Source organism: Squalius cephalus (assembly GCF_949319135.1).
Source record: "Squalius cephalus genome assembly, chromosome: 24".
Lineage (NCBI taxonomy): Eukaryota > Metazoa > Chordata > Actinopteri > Cypriniformes > Leuciscidae > Squalius > Squalius cephalus.
The window spans coordinates 28,070,117-28,090,910 of record NC_137145.1 but is presented as its reverse complement, the minus strand read 5'-3'; the positions used below and the strand labels follow the sequence as shown (position 1 = coordinate 28,090,910).

At 42.5% G+C, this 20,794-nt stretch overlaps 1 protein-coding gene across 1 annotated transcript in view; it reads right to left on the bottom strand.

The window, feature by feature from the left end:
• The window catches only part of fbn2a (fibrillin 2a), a 147,186-nt gene that overhangs the window by 114,279 nt on the left and 12,113 nt on the right, over positions 1-20,794 (bottom strand). Inside the window, exons 4-7 of the mRNA XM_079860862.1 lie at positions 19,911-20,009; positions 19,600-19,695; positions 13,246-13,341; positions 3,777-3,974 (exon numbers count right to left, since the gene is read on the bottom strand). Coding sequence (XP_079716988.1) covers positions 3,777-3,974; positions 13,246-13,341; positions 19,600-19,695; positions 19,911-20,009 — 489 coding nt within the window. The remainder of the gene's footprint in view (positions 1-3,776; positions 3,975-13,245; positions 13,342-19,599; positions 19,696-19,910; positions 20,010-20,794) is intronic.

Below are 20,794 nucleotides of genomic sequence, written 5' to 3'. Positions count from 1 at the left end.
ATGTTTAATTAGTTTGAAAGATTTATTTAAAAAAAATTGAGTGAGTGAATGATTCAATAACTCACTCATAAATAGTCACTTTTTTAGTTCCTGAATAAATCAGCATTTTTGAAAAAATCGGATGAGTGAGAAATGAATGATTAAATGACTCAAGGTGTGGTCATATTCACACTTGCTCAATTTGCGAGGGCGAAATCCAGTCATTCTACTAGGTATCCACGCAATCAGGAATTTCATGTGAGGGCAAAATGGTTTCCCCACGCAGAGGTTTCAGTGTGTACAAGTTGGACACACAGATTTGTCACATTGACCAGCAGAAAGCTACTTAGTTTGAAAATGACTAATGTGTGAGTTGTGCTAAATACACTATTGATAACAATAGACCTCTTTTGCCTGCAACATTTAGCTAATGAGACTGCACCTTCATCATTAAGACTACTGGCAAATGTATGTACTTGAAGAAAGACACCAGTGTGAAACACAGCATTGTTTTGGATGTTCGGTAAGTTCCGTCTCAAAATAGGCAATCCATTATAAAAGTTGACCAATCAGGTTGTGAACATATCCCTATGCCTTTAGGTTCAGTATCTTTAGGTTCGGTAATAAAAATGCCAATCTGAACACTAAGTGGAGGACTTATTGTTTGTTTGTTTTTTGGTCCGGACCAAGCGAACCAAGCAAACTGAACTGAAAGTGTGAATACACCCTTAGATGGTCCACTGGTATTATAACAAATGGGAGAAATTGGGAGCTAAACAGCTTGTGTCAAGACCAGAGGAGGGTCAAGTTCCAGTCGAGACCCAGACCAGAGGAGGGTCGAGTTCCAGTCGAGACCCAGACCAGAGGAGGGTCGAGTTCCAGTCGAGACCCAGACCAGAGGAGGGTCGAGTTCCAGTCGAGACCCAGGCCAGAGGAGGGTCGAGTTCCAGTCGAGACCCAGACCAGAGGAGGGTCGAGTTCCAGTCGAGACCCAGACCAGAGGAGGGTCGAGTTCCAGTCGAGGCCCAGACCAGAGGAGGGTCGAGTTCCAGTCGAGACCCAGGCCAGAGGAGGGTCGAGTTCCAGTCGAGACCCAGGCCAGAGGAGGGTCGAGTTCCAGTCGAGACCCAGACCAGAGGAGGGTCGAGTTCCAGTCGAGACCCAGACCAGAGGAGGGTCGAGTTCCAGTCGAGACCCAGACCAGAGGAGGGTCGAGTTCCAGTCGAGACCCAGACCAGAGGAGGGTCGAGTTCCAGTCGAGGCCCAGACCAGAGGAGGGTCGAGTTCCAGTCGAGGCCCAGACCAGAGGAGGGTCGAGTTGCAGTCGAGGCCAAGACCAGAGGAGGGTCGAGTTCCAGTCGAGACCCAGACCAGAGGAGGGTCGAGTTCCAGTCGAGACCCAGACCAGAGGAGGGTCGAGTTCCAGTCGAGGCCCAGACCAGAGGAGGGTCGAGTTCCAGTCGAGGCCCAGACCAGAGGAGGGTCGAGTTCCAGTCGAGACCCAGACCAGAGGAGGGTCGAGTTCCAGTCGAGACCCAGACCAGAGGATGGTCGAGTTGCAGTCGAGACCCAGACCAGAGGAGGGTCGAGTTCCAGTCGAGACCCAGACCAGAGGAGGGTCGAGTTCCAGTCGAGACCCAGACCAGAGGAGGGTCGAGTCAGAGGAGGGTCGAGTTCCAGTCGAGACCCAGACCAGAGGAGGGTCGAGTTCCAGTCGAGACCCAGACCAGAGGAGGGTCGAGTTCCAGTCGAGAACCAGACCAGAGGAGGGTCGAGTTCCAGTCGAGACCCAGACCAGAGGAGGACCTAGACCTGGTCTTGGTTTTGACTCTGACTCAAATGAGCTGATGTCAAATACAACACTAGTGAGCACTTGATTCCCGACCGTTAATGGACTTTGTTAACGCACTTAGGGCCAGATTGCAAAACCTCTTTGGGCATTAAAAAACTACTTTCAGGATTTACTAAAGACACGCAGTGAAAAAGAAGCAATGAAGAAACACAAGAACCAGACAGGTCCTCTGCACAGACCCAATGGTCCGCTTCTTTTGGTCCGTTCTCATGGGATTGTAGGAGCTATTGAAATAAAGTATAAGTTTGGTCCTTTCTCTGGAGTCTGTAGGAATTGTTAAAGAAACAATTTAGTCTGTTCGTCCAGAGATTGCAGAAACTTTAGGCTTGGGCCTTTTTCATGAGTCTGTAGGAACCTTTTAAATGATTTAGTTAATTCTCCTGAAACTGTAGGAGCTATAGAAATAAGTTTTATAGCTTGGCCCTGTTCTCTTGAGTCTCTAAGAATCATTTAAGAAAGAGGTTTGGTCCGTTCTCATGGGATTGTAGGAGCTATTGATAAGTTTGGTCCTTTCTCTGGAGTCTGTAGGAATTGTTAAAGAAACAATTTAGTCCGTTCATCAAAAGATTGTAGAAGCAGAGGCTTGGTCCTTTCTCTTTGGTGTCTGTAGGAATTGTTAAAGAAACAATTTAGTCCGTTCGTCCAGAGATTGTAGAAACTGTAGAAAAAGTTGGGACTGATGTTGCTGCAAGAATTGGATTGGGAATTCTTGACTGGGTGCTAATTCAGTAGCCAATATAAGATTAAAATGTTTTGGGACTGATGTTGCTGCAAGAATTGGTAATTCTTGACTGGGTGCTAATTCAGTAACCAATATTTTAGTTTTGAATTAAACATTCTAATTGTGTTAGAAACTAGAAGTTTATTTGCCTTCTGATGAAAGATGCAGAAAGATTGAAAGTATAAAGTATTCAGCCTTCTGAGTTAGGTCTTATCAGTCTGGAGTATTTCAGAAATTAAACAAGGAAACTTAGTCTGAAAGTGAATGTTTTGTTTTGAATGTAGGATTGAAAACTAAGCTGAGTTAGTGATTTGTCTGTGTAATTGAAATGGTCAGTCTAAAAAAATGCTGAGATTTCAAATCTGAAAAAGTACCTTAAAGGCTTTAACACCTTTGTTCTGCATTTCCACCTTTGAGGGGACACATCTGCTGTACTGCCATGGCTGAGTCTACACAAATCAAAGATAATGGCCAGGCAAAAAGGCCAACCACAGAAAAGCATGGAACAGAACCCCCAAATGTAACCATTGCTGAAATGAAAGACAACCTGTTTGAATATTTGGACAAAAGGCTGGGACTGAGGAAGTGCCATGATGACATGTGGCAGAAATATGGCATTAAAGATTCAGAAGATGGATTATGGGACTTGCAGGATATTAAAAGGGTTTACGGAAAGACACATCGCTTAAGGACAAACACTAAGAGAGATGGATTATCTGTTATTCTGGGCAAACAAATTCGGCAACATTTGCAGAAGTGTGAGGTTGACAAACTACATCGAGAGATCAATGCGGAAAAGGCAAAAGTTCGAGCACTTGCTGAACAACTGCAAAATGAAAAGAAGGAAAAAGAAAGACTCTTGAATGATAATGACAAGCTGTTAAAGTTGCTTTCTGGACAACAAAATCCCATAAAATCTAACAACTCTTTAGATAAAGTGTGTGATTTCTGAGCTACAGCACCACAAAACAGAATTCCAAAAATATATATGTTTTCAATCTGCCATTCTCATATTCCTGTTTCGATAGCATCAATCACTTATGTTCGGATAAAGTGTCAACTAAATGAATAACTGTAAGTATAAATGTATTTTTGAAAGATCACCAAAATTCAATGCTGAAAGTATAAATGCATAAAAAAAGTTTACAAAGCATTTTACTGATACATTTACTGATACATCACTGTACTTTACACACTTTAATAATGTAATAAACCAGTGCTGACCTTGGCAGGCTCCTGTGCGAGTGTTTGTGATGAACCCTGTGCTGCAGGACGAGCTGAGAGGAGGGCAAAGCTGACACGGGTCACCCCACGCTCGACCCACCGTGGCACAGCACAGGGCTTTACTGCACACAAATCCCCCACTCTGGACTGCACACTTACTGCTGAGGACCTGGATGAAGCATGGGCCCGTTCGGTAATCTGATACATCAACATAAATCACAATCACAATTATCAGAATCTTCAAGTCAAAAGAACAATTTATCACATATCATTCACCAGCCAAGTAAGATTACTGGACAAAAACGGTTTATTTTCTCTTAATGACAGAATGTAGAAAAGCTGTTGTTGTACATGTGTGTCTGCACTCCTGTACAGATGATGATGAGACAGAAAGATAGACAGCATTCAGAAGATGCAGCCAAATTTATGCCCCAATTAGCACAAATAAAGGAAGCACATACACAACCATGATAAATCTTTAAGTAATAGTTATTTCTTCACATAGTAATAAGAATGATTTTTTATTTCAGTGATTAGTATATTTCTTATAGTCATGAAAATACAGTTACAATGTGAAAAATCTTGTCATTTTTTAAAGAAAGAAAATAATTCCTTATCCATGGCAACCAATGGGACAATTATTCCATCAAATGTATGAAATGGAGGATATTTTGGAAGATAAAAAAGAAAATAGAACAAAGAAACAAAGTCCACCCAGGTATTAATGGGAAGCATAACTATAGCATGAACAGAAAACATTTGTGCATTTTGAATTTGCAGACTGTTTGTTTCACCATCTTCAGAGGAATTTTAATAGCCTATATTGAACCAATGTCTGCAAAACGAACAAAGAAACATGTTCCATATAATGATGTTTAAAAGAGTAAAGCAGCAGCACATGGAGGCCGTCTGGAGAGAGAATGACTCAGGTAGTCTGAGCTGTCCTGTGCAGCTTGACATGTGCTGTGCATTACACAACCATGAGATTTCATTTACCGTCAGCTTCTGTGCCAAAAAAAAACCTATTTCTGTCCTCGTTTTCTCTTTCCTTAGCATGAATACTTTTTTCAAGAGTTGCAGCTAAGGTTACGATTCAAACTTAAATGGTCAGTGTTGCTCAGAATATTTTTCCATATGAAACTTATTTTAATTTTCCATGTGATATTTTACAATCACAATACAAGACCCAACACATCCAGCATTTCATTTTATTTCAAAACCCCTGCACTGTAAAAAAAAAAAAAAGAAAGAAAGAAATAATAATAATAATAATAATAATAATAATTTTAAGTACAAAAATACAATCAACTTGGATGTTCAAGTCATTTCAACTTATATTACATTAAAATGACTTAAATTGAGTTAAATCTTGTATAAATTAAGTTGAAAATGGCTTAACTTATTTTGATGAGTTAAAGCAATGTAAAAACATATGTTTGTCATAACTTATTGATCATTACATTTTTTACAGTGTAAATATAATTTCAGTTAATTTATTTTTTATTGGTTTATTCTATGAAACCTTAATCATTAATGAGAGATGTTTATTTACATCTCATTCTCAAGAAAATACTAACACTTTCATTAATATAGAAAATTACAAATATGCACTCACTGTCATGCGGTTTTTCCAAGCTGCTTTATACATTTTATAAAATGCAGAATTTGTCTTTGTTTACATGCTCTATATAGCCTGGCTAATGTCAGACCTCTTTCTCATTGAGACGTGGTCTGGGAACCACATGTTCATTTTCTCGTATTTGAGGCGTGGTTTACGAATGCCCAGAGCTGTTTATTGGGCGCTACGAATGTCTATCAAATGCGCCTGCACGTAGCTCGTTTCAATTATACCAGATGACATATGTAGAGCGACAGAAATTCGACGAGGACGAAGACGAAATCAACTTGCATTCTAAACTACTTAGAACACTATCTAAGGCTGCATCGAAAGGTAACTTCGCGTCTGATTCCATGTTGGATCCATAGGTATAAACAAACTGCTTCGGTGTGTCGCATAGACGTCGTCATCGTCTTGCTGCTCCCTCCCCGTTCTGTGATTGGTTCCCTTTTTGAGGGGAAAATCTGGTCCATGGTGTCCAGGCTGCCTAGCAGCGTGAATAAAAACGCGCTGCGCGCAAGGCAGCATGAGGAAACCCAGGCTATGCTCTATATATTTCGTTGTTACAATTCAGGACCATTTTTTAACCAACTTTCAACCTTGAAATATAACAATTTCGTCACAAAACATGTTTTGAAAGAAATATATCATAGATTATTAATAATTGTTCAATTATTTTTAACTTGTGTATTTTTCCAAGGGCACGAGAAATACTATTTCACTCAGCTGTCTATTCAAATGATAAGTATATGAATCCCTAAATATGATATAGTGGTTCTTTAGGTTTAGTAACAATAAATAGCTATTGGTATTTTGCAAGGCTGTAAGCACATATTTAGAGATGGACCCTCATTGTCTAGAGCACTATTGTAAACATGATTTGCTTAAAGGGGTCATATAATGTCATTTTTGTACAAGCTAATATGATTCTTTAGGGTCTAAATTAAAAGTTTGTAATATACTTTAATTAAAAATTCTCATTAGTATTGTAAGAAAACACTCATTTTACCTGGTCAAAAACAGCTCTGTTTTCAGCACGCCATTTGAGTGCATGTGTCTTTAAATGATAATGAGCTTTGCTCACCCCGCCCCTCTGTTCTGTGCATACACCGTTTGTAACACAATAACCACAACGTGTTGTTTATTATAAACATGGGATTATGAATTATATTGAGAACGTCATACATAGAAAACATGCCGTAATGTACCCTGAGTGTAAACAGCCGCATTCATCGTGAAGCGTGCAGCAAGCGATTTGCAAAGATTAATATAAAGATTAATATAAAGGTTAATAAAACGTTACACTCACTCACTTCTTCTGGAGGTGCAGCAGGAACACGAATAGTTGGTACTGATCCTTTTTTAAGGAGCAGCTTCTTAGTAAAACCAGCTTTATACTGACCCTCGTTTGTAAAGCAGTCTGGTGAAATGATTCGCGCAAACATGAAAGCATTGACGTTGATCGTGGGGAATATTCCCTTCGAAAACAAACTCAGCCACTGCGTCTTCAGCGGTTCGGATTTAGGAACATCAAAATGACTGCTGTGTTCGTTATTACACCCAAGAACACCACAATTGCTTAGACGCCATTCTGCCCATAGACAGTGCTCCAGCTATCAGCAATGAACGCGCCGGTTGTACACAACCATCATAAAATGATAAAAATCCATCCAGTGTTTTTTTTTAAATCATCTTATATGTTTCCCCCTCTCCTAAATCAAGCCGTTCGACCATGTGACGTCACACGGTCGGACGCCCCTCCCACAATGGTGATTGACAGACCCGTTTCAACACAGACCCGCCCTCGCGCCCTCGTGATTGACAGCGCTATGATTGACAGCTCGCTCACGAGGGCGCGAGGGCGGGTCTGTGTTGAAACGGGTCTGAACGGGTTGAAACGCAAGCCTGATCTAATTGATCGAACAGGCTCAAACAGGCTTCATAGGTAACTGAAAACGTCTCCGGTTACTTAACTGTAACCTTGTTCCCTGAGAAAGCGGAACGAGATGCTGCGCTGCTCAGCGCATTGGGAACGTCTTTAGTCGTGACCAGCTGTGAATATTGTGTGTAACACGTCGATAGAATTGACCCGGAGGTAATATAGCTATAAATAGATGAGCCACAGGTGCAACGTCAGGATATTTTGTCTGAAGAGCAGTCCTGGGACATCTTCAGCACGGCAAAGTAGCGCAGCATCTCGTTCCGCTTTCTCAGGGAACAAGGTTACAGTTAAGTAACCGGAGACGTTCCCTTTTTGAAAGCTACAATCGATGCTGCGCTGCTCAGCGCATTGGGAACGAGAATACCCACGCCGCCGTGCTTGAACATGTCTGGACCCCCACGGTTGTGCATGTGTGTTTCACAAGAACGCAAGAAGGCCTAGACATTAGCTTGTGATGTCGACTCAAGGACATGAGAGCCCGGAGTGGCATGAACATCCAAACTATAAAATCTTATGAATGTGTGCGGAGAGGACCAACCTGCCGCATCACAAACCTGTTGTAGGGGGGCACCTCTTGCCAAAGCACTAGAAGAGGCGACCCCCCTGGTGGAGTGAGCCCTAAGACCTTTAGGCGAAGCTTGACCGCGCGCCTCATAAGCAAGAGCAATAGCATCCCTGACCCAATGAGACATGGTCTGCTTGGTGGCAGCTGCTCCCCTGTTACTACCACCATAACAGACAAACAATTGCTCTGACTTACGCCACTGGCTAGTGCGGTGGACGTAAGCCTGAAGAGCACGGACTGGACACAGCCTGTGAGATCTTTCCTGCTCCGGCGTTGTGAACGGCGGGGAGCAGAAAGCCTCAAGAGTGACAGGATGTACAGCCGAAAATGGAACCTTAGGCAGGTAATCAGGATGTGGATGCAAAATCACTTTCACCAAACCTGGGGCAAAGTCTAAGCAGGATGGAGAGATAGACAGAGCCTGCATATCCCCAATTCTTTTCAAGGAAGTTATTGCCATCAGAAAAACCATTTTTAGAGTCAGAAGTTTATCAGACGCTGATTCTATTGGTTCAAAGGGGGTGTCAACCAGACCCTCAAGAACTGTAGCTAAGTCCCATGAAGGGATCTTGGTTCTTACTGGAGGCCTCAGTCGCCTGGCTCCCCGAAGGAAGCGTGAGAGCAGAGGGTGTCTCCCAAGTGGCGCCCCGTCAACTAAGGCGTGGCAAGCCGAAAGAGCGGCCACGTAAACCTTAAGAGTGGCAGGACATGTGCCTGTTGATAATTTCTCTTGCATGAAGTCCAGCACTGAAGCAATCTGGCAGTTAACTGGATCTACATTGTGTTCAACGCACCACCTTTCAAAAACACCCCATTTAATAGCATAACTTCTTCTAGTGGAGGAAGCCCTAGCACTCAGAATGGTCTCAATAACATCCGGCGAAAGCCCAGTGTCTCTTAATTGGTTCCCATCAGGGGCCAAACATGAAGATTCCACAGGTCGGGCCTGGGATGGAATATCGTGCCCTCCGCCTGAGACAGAAGGTCCCTCCTCTCCGGAATCGCCCATGGCGAGCCGTCGAGGAGAGCTATTATCTCTGAGAACCACACTCTGTTCGGCCAACGTGGCGCTATCAGCAAGAGGCAAGACCCTTGTTGGCGAACTCTGGCTAGAACTCCCGGGAGCAGAGAAACTGGAGGAAACGCATACAGGCGCATCTTGGGCCATGTGTGCGCCATCGCATCCAGACCCAGTGGAGCTGGGTGACTCAGAGAGAAGTAGAGGGGACATTGCGCTGTCTGCTGGGAGGCGAAGAGGTCCACCTCCGCTTCGTAAAATTTGGTCCAAATCTGTTTCACTACTTCCGGGTGGAGTTTCCATTCCCCCGTCGGTAGTGTCTGTCTGGACAATAGATCTGCTCCCACATTCAAATGCCCTGGGATGTATACTGCCCTGAGTGACAGGAACTTGCCCTGGGCCCAGAGAAAAATCTGCCTCGCTATTCTGTTCAGATTGCGTGAGCGCAGACCTCCCTGGTGATTTATATACGAGACTGCTGCTGTGTTGTCCACCCGCACTAGGACATGACAGCCCCTCAAATGATGGAGAAAATATTTCAGAGCCAGAAATATAGCCATCAGCTCGAGGCAATTGATGTGCCAATCGAGCTGATGACCCTCCCATTCCCCTTGAGCTGGACTGGCCATCCAAGTCCGCTCCCCAGCCTATCAGGGAGGCGTCCGTCGTTAGCAGTTTGCGACGACACGGCGCCCCTAGAGTGGGACCCAAGGCGAGGAACCGGGGTCTGAGCCACAGAGATAGTGTACGAAGCCCGCGGCGCGTCACTTTTATTTGCCTTAGAGGATTGGCTCTTGGATGAAATCCTCTGGCTTTTAGCCACAACTGAAACGGTCTCATGTGCAACAGCCCCAGAGGAATCACCGTGGAGGCTGATGCCATGAGACCTAACATTCTTTGATACTGACGAACAGTATGCACTTGGCCTAGCTTGACTTTGGTCATGGTCTGCCGAATGGTCTCGATTCGAGCGGGAGACATTTGTGCCGACATTTGTGCCGTTTCAACGACATCACGCCGTTGAAACGCGGAGGACGACGAATAAATTGGATTCTGTATCCTAACTGTACTGTGCTTAATACCCACGCAGAAACGCCCGGCAGAAGTTTCCACGCTGCCAGACTTTCCGAGAGTGGTATTAATTTTAATACTTCCTTTTGAGGGGATATTAGATGTCCCGTGTCCAGAATGACGGCCGGAAACGACGGAACATCTAATATTTCGCTGGAAACCGCTGCCCCCCGAGGCACGAGAGGTGGCGGGGATGGAGTGGTTTTGTGAGGGTAGCGGGAAGGGGCGAAGAGATCTTGAACGCGCCCCATCCCGCGGGGGACTACCCCCACCAGATTGGGCGCCAGACCATCAGGACTTTCGCTTCTTGTTAATGATAGTCCTGAGGTCTGGCTTGGGAGGTTGCTGAGCGCGGCGAGCCTGTCCCCAGTCTCTACGAGGGGGAGCACGCTCCGCCACGCTCTGCTTCTTCACCTCCCTGGCTTTTGAAGGACCGGGACGGGGCTGGGTGGCAGACGGCCCCTCCCCTTGAGTGCGGCGAGGAAGGAATTGAACGAATGCTTCTTTGTGTTTCTTCACCTCTTTAAATCTGGTCACTACGGTATTAACGGAGTCGCCAAATAAACCAGAGGGAGAAACAGGGGAGTCTAATAGAAACAGACGATCCTTCTCTTTAATGCCTGTCAGATTCAGCCACAGGTGCCTCTCCGTGCTGACTAAAGCACTCATTGAACGGCCGATGGCACGGGCCGTTTGCTTGGTCGCACGGAGAGACAGGTCTGTGGCTCGACGAAGCTCAGAGAACGCTTCCTCGTCGATGGTACTGCCCACACTCAAATCCTTCAATAGGTCAGCCTGGTACACCTGTAACACTGCCATAGTGTGCAGCGCAGCACCAGCCTGACCTGCAGCTTGGTAAGCTTTACCCACAAGTGAAGATGTTATGCGACACGGTTTATTGGGGAGGGTAGGTTTCTTTATGGAAGATGCGGCTTCGGGCGAGAGATAGCTCGCGAGCGTCTCTTCAACCCGAGGCATCTCCGTATACCCCCGCGACTTCGCACCCACGATAGTCGAAAAAGTCGACGTCGAAGGCACAAAGACACGAGAAGTATACGGTTTACTCCATGACTTAGACAGCTCATCATGGAGGTCCTCGAAAAAGGGAAGAGACTGATGTTGTGGTCTCTCCCCCCTGCCACCGGACAGAAACCTATCCTCTAGCTTACTACGTTTGGGGGTCTCTTGTTCGCGTGGCCAGTCAAGCTGTAACCTGGCCACCGCGCGAGTAACCACCTCTAGCAATTCCTCGACAGATTTCTTTTCGCGCGAGGAATGCTCAGAGGCTGGCTGCTCGTGATCTGAAGAACCAAGAGATATCTCATCCCCCTCGTGAACCGAAGAAGCGCCGGAGCGCGCTTCGAGATCACGAGAAGGGATGTTAGGATCTGGTGACGCAGCAAGCGAAAGGGACGGACCCGTCTCTTGCTCGTCATGCAGATCCATACGAGAGCCCCACGATGGTAATGCGGGTGCGGACTGGAAATAGTTCAGACGGGAGCGAAGCATCTTAACTGTGAGCTGGTCACAATGCTCGCACCCGCTTTTATCTATAGCCAGAACCGCGTGCTCTTCCCCCAAACAAACAAAACAGTAATCGTGTGTATCCAGCTCAGACATGGGACGGGAGCATGGAGGAACACAACACTTACTGATTTGTTGGCTCATTTCTCTTTCTTTTTTTACTTTTTAAACTCTTTGTTGTAACGTGAGAGAAAAAGATTTGAGAATGAGAAATTTCTGCACACTGCCTGACAAAAACTAACTCCTAACAAAGATCTGAGAACAGATGAGAGTAGAGAGAGTGTTTTCAACGCACACATGCACAGAATGGTCTGAAGACAAAAGACCTGACGTTGCACCTGTGGCTCATCTATTTATAGCCTCGTGTTGCGGGTGCGCGCCGATGACGTCATCGACCAAGGCTATATTACCTCCGGGTCAATTCTATCGACGTGTTACACACAATATTCACAGCTGGTCACGACTAAAGACGTTCCCCATGCGCTGAGCAGCGCAGCATCGATTGTAGCTTTCGAAAGGGAACAGTTTGCACAGATAGCGCCCTCGAGCACTGCCCGTGCATGCTCCACTCCCAGACAAACAACACAGAACGAGTGCGTGTCATCCTCGCTCAAATAGCGTGGGCAAGGGGACGCACACCGCCTGAGTCGTTTCTCTATATTCGCCATATATTGAGATAAACAGACAACACCAAATAAGACAATACAGTCACACAGAACGCTTGCTGAAGACAGAAAGCTGACGCGGCTATGTTCCGATGTCCTTTTATAGCTTCCGGATCACCATCACATGCAACGTCACGAGTGACGAAAGACACAGCACCAATCAAGATTGGAGTAGTTCCACTACAGACTTCAGGCGCATCATGCCGAAGGCATTCCCCAAAGCGTAGAGTATCGATGCAGCGGGAGTTCCCTTACGAAAGGGAACCAAAACTACACAGAAGATACAGTATCTGTCAATGAAACCTCACAAGAGATCATAAAGCCACAGTGAACGAGAAGTGCCACACTGTGTCAAGGGTAAGAGAATGCAAAAAAAAAAAAGCTATGCACAATGCATCAACCAGCCTAGGATGAATTTAGTATGTACATTAGATATGGGACAAATATAATGTAATTTAATGGAAAACGGCTGTATGTGAGTGGCAAGGCAGGATTTTGAGCAGCTTCTGAAGTTGCTGACAGTCAGTGTGTATTCACTCATTGAAAACAATGGTTTGAATTTTAGGACGTTCTGTGACTGATGTGCAACCCTCACCTACAGCACTAAAATGAACTCATTCAGTATGGTTTATGAAAATAAAATAAAAAAAAACAACAAAAAACAGACCACTAAATGTCTCACTATAAAGAATAGCAAATGAGAGGATGAAGGGCAAAAGTTATTTGAGTGAAAACTAAAAAAAAAAATGTATTAGGCCTATCCATAGACATTTGACATTGACATGTTTAGCATTGAAATTTAAAAGTATGTAGAAATTAACGTTAAGATTAATAAATGCTGTAAGATTAATGTTCATGATGCATTAACTAATCTAACCTTATTGTACAATATTACCAAACATTCCTTACATTCTTATGTATATGTCAGGGTTTTATGATTAATTGTGCAAATTGATTTTTGTATTCATTGCCCTAAATGAACATGTTAAGTTGACAACACAGAGTGTGTGTGCACAAATATGCTGCTGACAGTAATAGTCACACCTTTGTGAATGGTTGTTCTTACCTCTCTCACACAGTGGCCCAGTGAAGCCGTATACACACACGCAGTGGTTTGGTCCAATGCAGCGTCCACCATTCTGACAGGTCTTTTCACAGACAGCTGAAACAAAACCACCTGGGTTAAAACACTGTTTCAATAGTGCAGTAACAGTCTGACTATCATATGTCAAGTCAAGTCAAGTCATCTTCATTTATATAGCGCTTTTAACAATGTAGATTGTTTCAAAGTAGCTTTACAGAGATAAGCGTATAATTTGAGGTAACAGAGATTGTTTTGGCTTTATAGCGGTTCTTTAATAAAGTTATTTTCCAGCTAAAGTTAGTTTTGATTGATTCGCTTCCGTCGCAACAATCATTTGTTATTAAATTAGGGGCCGCTAAGACGACACCATTCGCTCTACACAGACTTTAAACGCGAACCTGTGATAAACGCTGATGGCGTTCACATGAGCATTTAGAATGGGTTCTATAGTTATGTGCATTTGAATATATGTGCGCAGGTTTGGAATTCCCTACAAACCAAGCCTAAACAAAGTACTGGTGTTTCCTTATAATTTTTGATACAGAATTTTATTTTATTTTATCAATTCGGGGTAGATACGCGAATTGAGTTTCCCGACAACGCTTTATCTGTAGAGTGGTAAAGGGATCCTCCATAGGGAGAGACTAGTTGGCACTTCAGCACTGCGTTGACATCGGGTCCAGGCGAAGGTCCTTCATCAGATCTGGATACGGCCTGGATCCGGCAGGCTGCGGGAAAACCTCGGGATAAACAAAAGACACTAAAATTAGCGTAGATGCCATTCTTCTTATGATGTAACGAGTACATCAGGATTTATGGGAAGTGTTTCCGGTTCCAGCTGACCAAATCTATGCAGCCTAACATTGAACTATAGAAGTCTATAATGTATTATGTGAATGCTAGGTCAAAGAGATGTGTCTTTAGTCTAGCTTTAAACTGACAGAGTGTGTCTGCTTCCCGGACAATGGTAGGAAGACTGTTCCAGAGTTTTGGTGCTAAATAGGAGAAGGATCTACCGCCAGCAGTCGATTTTGATATTCTAGGTATTATCAACTGGCCGGAATTTTGAGATTGCAATAGACGTGAAGGACTATAATGCGTTAAGAGCTCACTCAAGTACTGCGGAGCTAAACCATTTAGTGCTTTGTAAGTGATCAGCAATATTTTAAAATTGATGCGATGTTTAATAGGGAGCCAGTGCAGTTTTGACAGAACCGGGCTAATATGGTCATACTTCCTGGTTCTGGTAAGAACTCGAGCTGCTGCGTTTTGAACTAGCTGTAGTTTGTTTATTAAGCGTGCAGGGCAACCACCCAGTAGAGCATTACAATAATCTAGCCTTGATGTCATGAACGCATGAACTAATTGCTCCGCATTTGTCATTGAGAGCATATGACGTAATTTAGATATATTTTTAAGATGGAAAAATGCGGTTTTACAGATACTAGACACGTGACTTTCAAATGAAAGATTGGTATCAAAGAGCACACCCAGGTTCCTAACCGACGACGAAGACTTAACAGAGCAGCCATCAAGTGTTAGACAGTATTCTAGGTTATTACGTCTGGGAGTTTTTTGTCCAATAATTAGAATCTCTGTTTTTTCAGAATTTAGTAGTAGGAAATTACGAGTCATCCAATTTTTTATATCAGCTATGCATTCTGTTAATTTAGTGAATTGGTAGGTTTCATTTGGTTTTGAAGAAATATAGAGCTGAGTTCGTCGGCATAACAGTGGAAGCTAATTCCATGTTTCCTAATGATATCTCCTACAAGTAGCATGTACAGAGTGAACAGCAACGGTCCTAGTACTGAGCCTTGTGGTACGCCATACTGAACTTGTGATCGATGAGACATCTCTTCATTTACTGCTACAAACTGATAACGGTCAGATAAGTATGATTTAAACCATGCTAGTGCAATTCCACTAATGCCAACATAATTTTCGAGTCTATTTAAAAGAATGTTGTGGTCGATGGTGTCAAATGCAGCACTAAGATCGAGTAACACTAATAGAGAGATACAACCACGATCGGATGATAAGAGCAAATCATTTGTGACTCTAATGAGAGAAGTCTCAGTACTATGGTACGGTCTAAATCCGGACTGGAAATCCTCGCAGATATAATTTCTTTCAAGAAAATATACACATGCATGTGTGTGTGTATTTATATATACAACATAATCATACACAGTACACACACACATATTATTGCAAACACAAACTTTTATTTTGGATGCGATTAATTGCGATTAATGGTTGCACAGCCTTTATTTGTATAATTAAGCCATAATTTTGGTTTATTTCACTTGTCAGTATCTTGATAGCAGAGTGGCTGATATATTATATATATTTTGGGGCCATCAACTTAAGCGATTAATTACATGAATTATGCAGAAAGACACTATTTATTTATTTATTTAGTTCTTAGAAATGTACTCTTCTCTTTGTAAGACTCAACACCTGATCATGAATATAGTAGGGGTGACCCTGAATAGTCGAAGATTCGATGCTTCGATAGGAGGAGCCTGATTCGACTACCGATCTCACGGTTGAATCTTCGCAGAGGTGTTATGAAACGAGGATCATGCCACTTTGGCTATATGAGGGCGCTCAATGTCTGATTTCACATAGAACTACCGGTTTTCTGTCAATACGTTAATATTCAGCCTATTATGATAATGCTGTATATAAAAATGTGCAAAGAAAGAAGCTTTTAATAAATATTTTTTTAACGTGCGTGAATAAATCAAAACACCCCGTGACAGATTTAAGTTTCACTCTCAATTCGTGACCGACAGAGGAGCGTCTTGGGGGCAAGGATTTAAATCTTTAACAATGTCTGGGATAAGAAAATTAAAGTGTGGATGTACACCATCAGAAAGGATATTCTCCAAGGCTGGATTTAGCAGCAGGAAAACCATGATTGCACTTCTGCCGGCCAACGTTAACAAGTTGGTTTTCCACGGGACATTCTAAAATGTTTAACGTGAAAAAAGCTTTTAAAACGCTTAAAAGGCACTTTAACGTGGCTTAATGCATGTACACAGTACACACTTTATTAAGAAACCATACTATGTGCAGATAAGCAGGTGAACCCAGAATATGAACGCAATGCGTTCCTCCTATAGTAAAGCGTTTTCTTTTGGCCTACATAATTTGATATTTTAATTGAACTATTTTAGGAGATTTAGGAGACTTTTCACATTTTAGAATGTATTTTATCCGCGCGCACAATTTGAAAAGACTCCGACGGACACAGACAGAGTGAAAGACTGGATTTGTTCTCTCGATCAGGTAGAGTACAAGTGATTTCAAAACTTTTCAGACGGTTCTAATTTGATTTAATAAAAAGACTGCCACTCCAGTTTAGCATTTATTGAGTTTAGCATTTATAAAGTTGAAAATTCTGGTTACTATCGTTATTTTAATAATTTCTTTATTATTTTATTTATTGATCTGTCAAGGTTATCTAATCTAACTATTTGTGGCTTGTGTTTTGAATATATGTTCCCCTGCACTTTAGGCATTTTGCACACATTTGCTCCTCATCTTGTGACTTGATTCTGGTTTATTTCATTTTGTATTTCTGTTTATTAGAAAGGTATATTCTGTTCTAATTTAATTTTGTAAATAAACTGTTTATTTTTTCGGTGCATCGATATTGTGCTGTACAGGTAATTTAGCCGATTTAATTTGATTTGCATGTGAAATGCAAATCCTGTCTGCAGTGTGGCCTTTCTGGAGTTATTTGTGTTATTTCTTAGTTTTATTGATCCAAAATGTTTTTATACATTTTTTTTCTATATCTTTGTGTGATTTTCTGCACATCGCGGCTTTGAAATGTTAAAGCCCCGCCCCCAGACACATGTTTCGACTATTAGCCGACTATAGGCAAGACTGACGATTCTGATTCGACTATGAAAATCCATAGTCGGGGACACCCCTATAACAAATCATAAGTTCACACACATTCTTCACATAAACGCCAATATATTGGACCTGCCCTGTATGATTTGATGATGAAAGTGGGCTAAATTCTATTAGGTTTATTAGTGTTAAATGTCCCATGTGGAAAAACATATGAGAAGGATAACTGAACACTGATGATCATGACTGGCTTACTACAGGCCAGCTGTTAACACAGTTAATGTCGACAGGTTATTGTTGCTCATCTTACATTTCAAAACCTTGGCAAAAGGCCATGGCTTTAGAACCAGAATCAAAGAGACTTTCAACATTAGCTGAGTGCCAAACAGACGAGCCAAGAGCTTTGGCCTGCCCTCTGTTATCTATGAGCAAAGCCTTGAACTCCTACAGAAATGACTGCTTCCCTGGATGATTTACATCTCCTGCAACCCTGAAGAACCTTGATGACCTGTAGAGGTCAAAGCAGGACACCTGCAGACCCTTCAAAACAGTATTGTTAGTTTGTTTGTATGCATTCCATTGAGAAATATACAGGTAGTTCTTGAGCATTGTGAACATCAGCTGAACCTGAGACTATTTTACTGGACAAGTTCTCAATTCAGTTGTTAACTAATTCCTAGCCAGGATGTTACTGTACAAACACCTAGATGGGGTTCTTGCTACTGTATATAATCAAATTAAGCACAGTGTGTTAGTAGTGCAGGTTAATGTGCTGTCTTCAGTTCAAATCAAACTTGATTGAGGACAGGAATCTTGAAGCATTAGCCCCTTTTGCATTGGGTAGTTATAGGAACTAGCCACCAGGTTGGTTCCCCGAGAACTAAATGTTTTCCTAGGAATGTTTTCCTGGTTGCATTCGCACCGGCAGTAGAAACTCTGAAGTGACGTAAGCCGCGCTTGTTGTTGTAACCTTTATTTTAACGCGCTGAGGACGCCAGAGCCTGAGCTCACAGCGCTCACATTCTCCGTGTTCATTAGTTTACGATCTGTTTAACAGTCCTGTCTAATACATTATTAGATATAACTGTTATACAAAGAAAGTAGACAGTATATGAAAAGATATTAGCGTATGCCGTGTGGTTGATGCCCAATGTTGCTGAGCAGAAATACATAATCATGTTCCGCTTGGTCCCCTCAAAGTTGTGTTGGATTTTCTCCTCAGTGTAAAGGTTAAGAGGCCCATCTATCACTGTTTTCCATGTTCGTAGAGTTAGTTTCTGGAGTAAATACTGTATATAGAGTACTGTATCGAGTAAATACTGCTATAATCAGTGTTTACACAGCTTTAAAAAAAATGGTGGGTGCTGGTGTTTCGCATGAGTTCGGCCAATCAGTGTACACTAACGTAACTGGTAGTTCCTATGGTGCTGGTTTAGACCCGACTCTGAAGTAGGAGTTAATTTAGTTCCCTAAAAGAAGTTCCTAGAACTAAAAATCGTTCCTAGTTTCTGCGGTGCGAACACACCAAAAAGTGGGTACTTCCGCTAATAGTTCTAGGAACTATGGAAAGGTTCCTCTGGTGCGAAAGCCCCTTTTGTTGGAATGTGACCAAGCAAGGACAAAGAGGTTGGTTGATTTAGGCAAGTGGAAATATCACTGAACTGAACTCTAGCAGGACCTGGAAGCCCTTAAAGAGACCTTAGCAAAGATGTGACAGATAATTTATGGGGAATGAAATCAAGCCAATCATCATAATTTCAGAGGACACAAGTCAAGTCACCTTTATTTATATAGCGCTTTTAACAATATAGATTGTTTCAAAGCAGCTTTACATTGATAATAGGAAATTAACGTAACAGAGACTGTTTTGGCTTTACAGCAGCTCTAGAATAAAGTTATTGTCCAGCTAAAGTTAGAGGAAGGAGGGAAAGAGGGCAAGGGGGAATTGAAATGGGCTGATGCTGTGAAGCATTAAGGAGCAGGGTCAAGGGTAATCCAAAGAAGAACTGGTCACCTTGGTCAGTGATTCTCAAACCTGTCATGTAAGCCCCCACCACAGTAGATTTGGGATGTCTCCATCTAACACACCTGATTAAACTCACCAGCTCATTAGTAGAGGCTGCAAGACTTGAATTGTGGAGACAATCAAAAATGTGCAGTAGTGGGGGTCCCAGGACAGGTTTGAGAGGCACTGGTGTGCTTGATTGGGGAGACATCTCAAATGTTCAAGTGAAGTGAAGAAATGCTATTTGTGACATAAGTCGAAAAAGGTCTGTGTTCTTCTTTTTAACAGTAGGTACTTTGAGACCTTCGAGGTTAGTGTATAGATTATACTGGGTGGTTTAGTAGACTCTTTTGAAGAAACGGACAGGAATAAGTGACAACATGTTGAGTCTTGGATGTGTGCAGTTTAGAAAGGATCAAGTACTACGCAGGGCAAAGACCACAAACACAATGTATACTCACGCTGTCCACAAAAGATTCCTGTATATCCCTTTGGACAATGGCAATGGTCCTCTTCACATACCCCTCCATTCATACATCTGATATTGCACTGTTGGGCTTAAGCAAAAAAAGAGGGAGGGAGAAAGAAATATTTTAGTCACAAGTGATTCATATTATGACTGGTTAGGTCTGTTCTACATGCCTAATATGTACTTCACTGCTTGTTCTTCCAAAATTCAGTTTAAATAGAAATTTGTTAAATATGCAGTATAATGTAAAAAAAAAAAAAAAACATATTCTCTACAATAGAACACATAATGTATAAAACATACATGATTTGGTGGCACAGGACGGGGCTATTTGGCCACCAGGACATGTGCACATGTTGGGTCTGGAGCAGAAACCACCACCACAGCTGTTCCGGCAAATGGCTAGGATAAAGAGCATGTGGCAAAATTAACAGAAAATGTCACTGGAATGAAGAAACTTAAAGGGTTAGTTCACACAAAAATGAAGATTCTGTCAGTAATTACTCACCCTCATGTTGTTCCAACCCCACAAGACTTTCATTCATCTTCGGAACACAAATTAAGATATTTTTGATGAAATCTGAGAGCTGGCTCACTCCTTCATAGGCTGATAGGTAATTGCGTCTGCCGGCCCAGAAAGGTTTGTAAAGACATCGTTTAAATAGTCCAAGTGACTACAGTGGCTCAACCATAAGTTTATCAAGCGACGAGAATACTTTTTGTGTGCAAAAAAAAAAAAAAAAGACTTTATTCAACTATTAATTTTCCTCTGTGTGGGCCTCTGAGTGAGTTCACGTAGCGTAACATTGCAGCGTTCTGGGTTGTACGTCAGAATATAGGCTCATTATTGGCCGACGCTGGTCATGTGTGTGATACGTGTGATGCTGGCCAATAGTGAGCCGTTCTGACGTGAACTCACTCAGAGGCCCACACAGAAGAAAATGAATAGTTGAATAAAGTCGGGTTTTTTTGTTGTTGTTTTTTTGCGCACAAAAAGTATTCTTGTCGCTTGATAAACTTAAGGTTGAGCCACTGTAGTCACTTGGACTATTTTAACGATGTCTTTACTAACTTTTCTGGGCTGGCAAGTGAAATTACATAGAAGCCTATGGAGGAGTGAGCCAGCTCTCAGATTTAATCAAAAATATCTTAATGTGTGTTCTGAAGATGAATAAAAGTTTTACGGG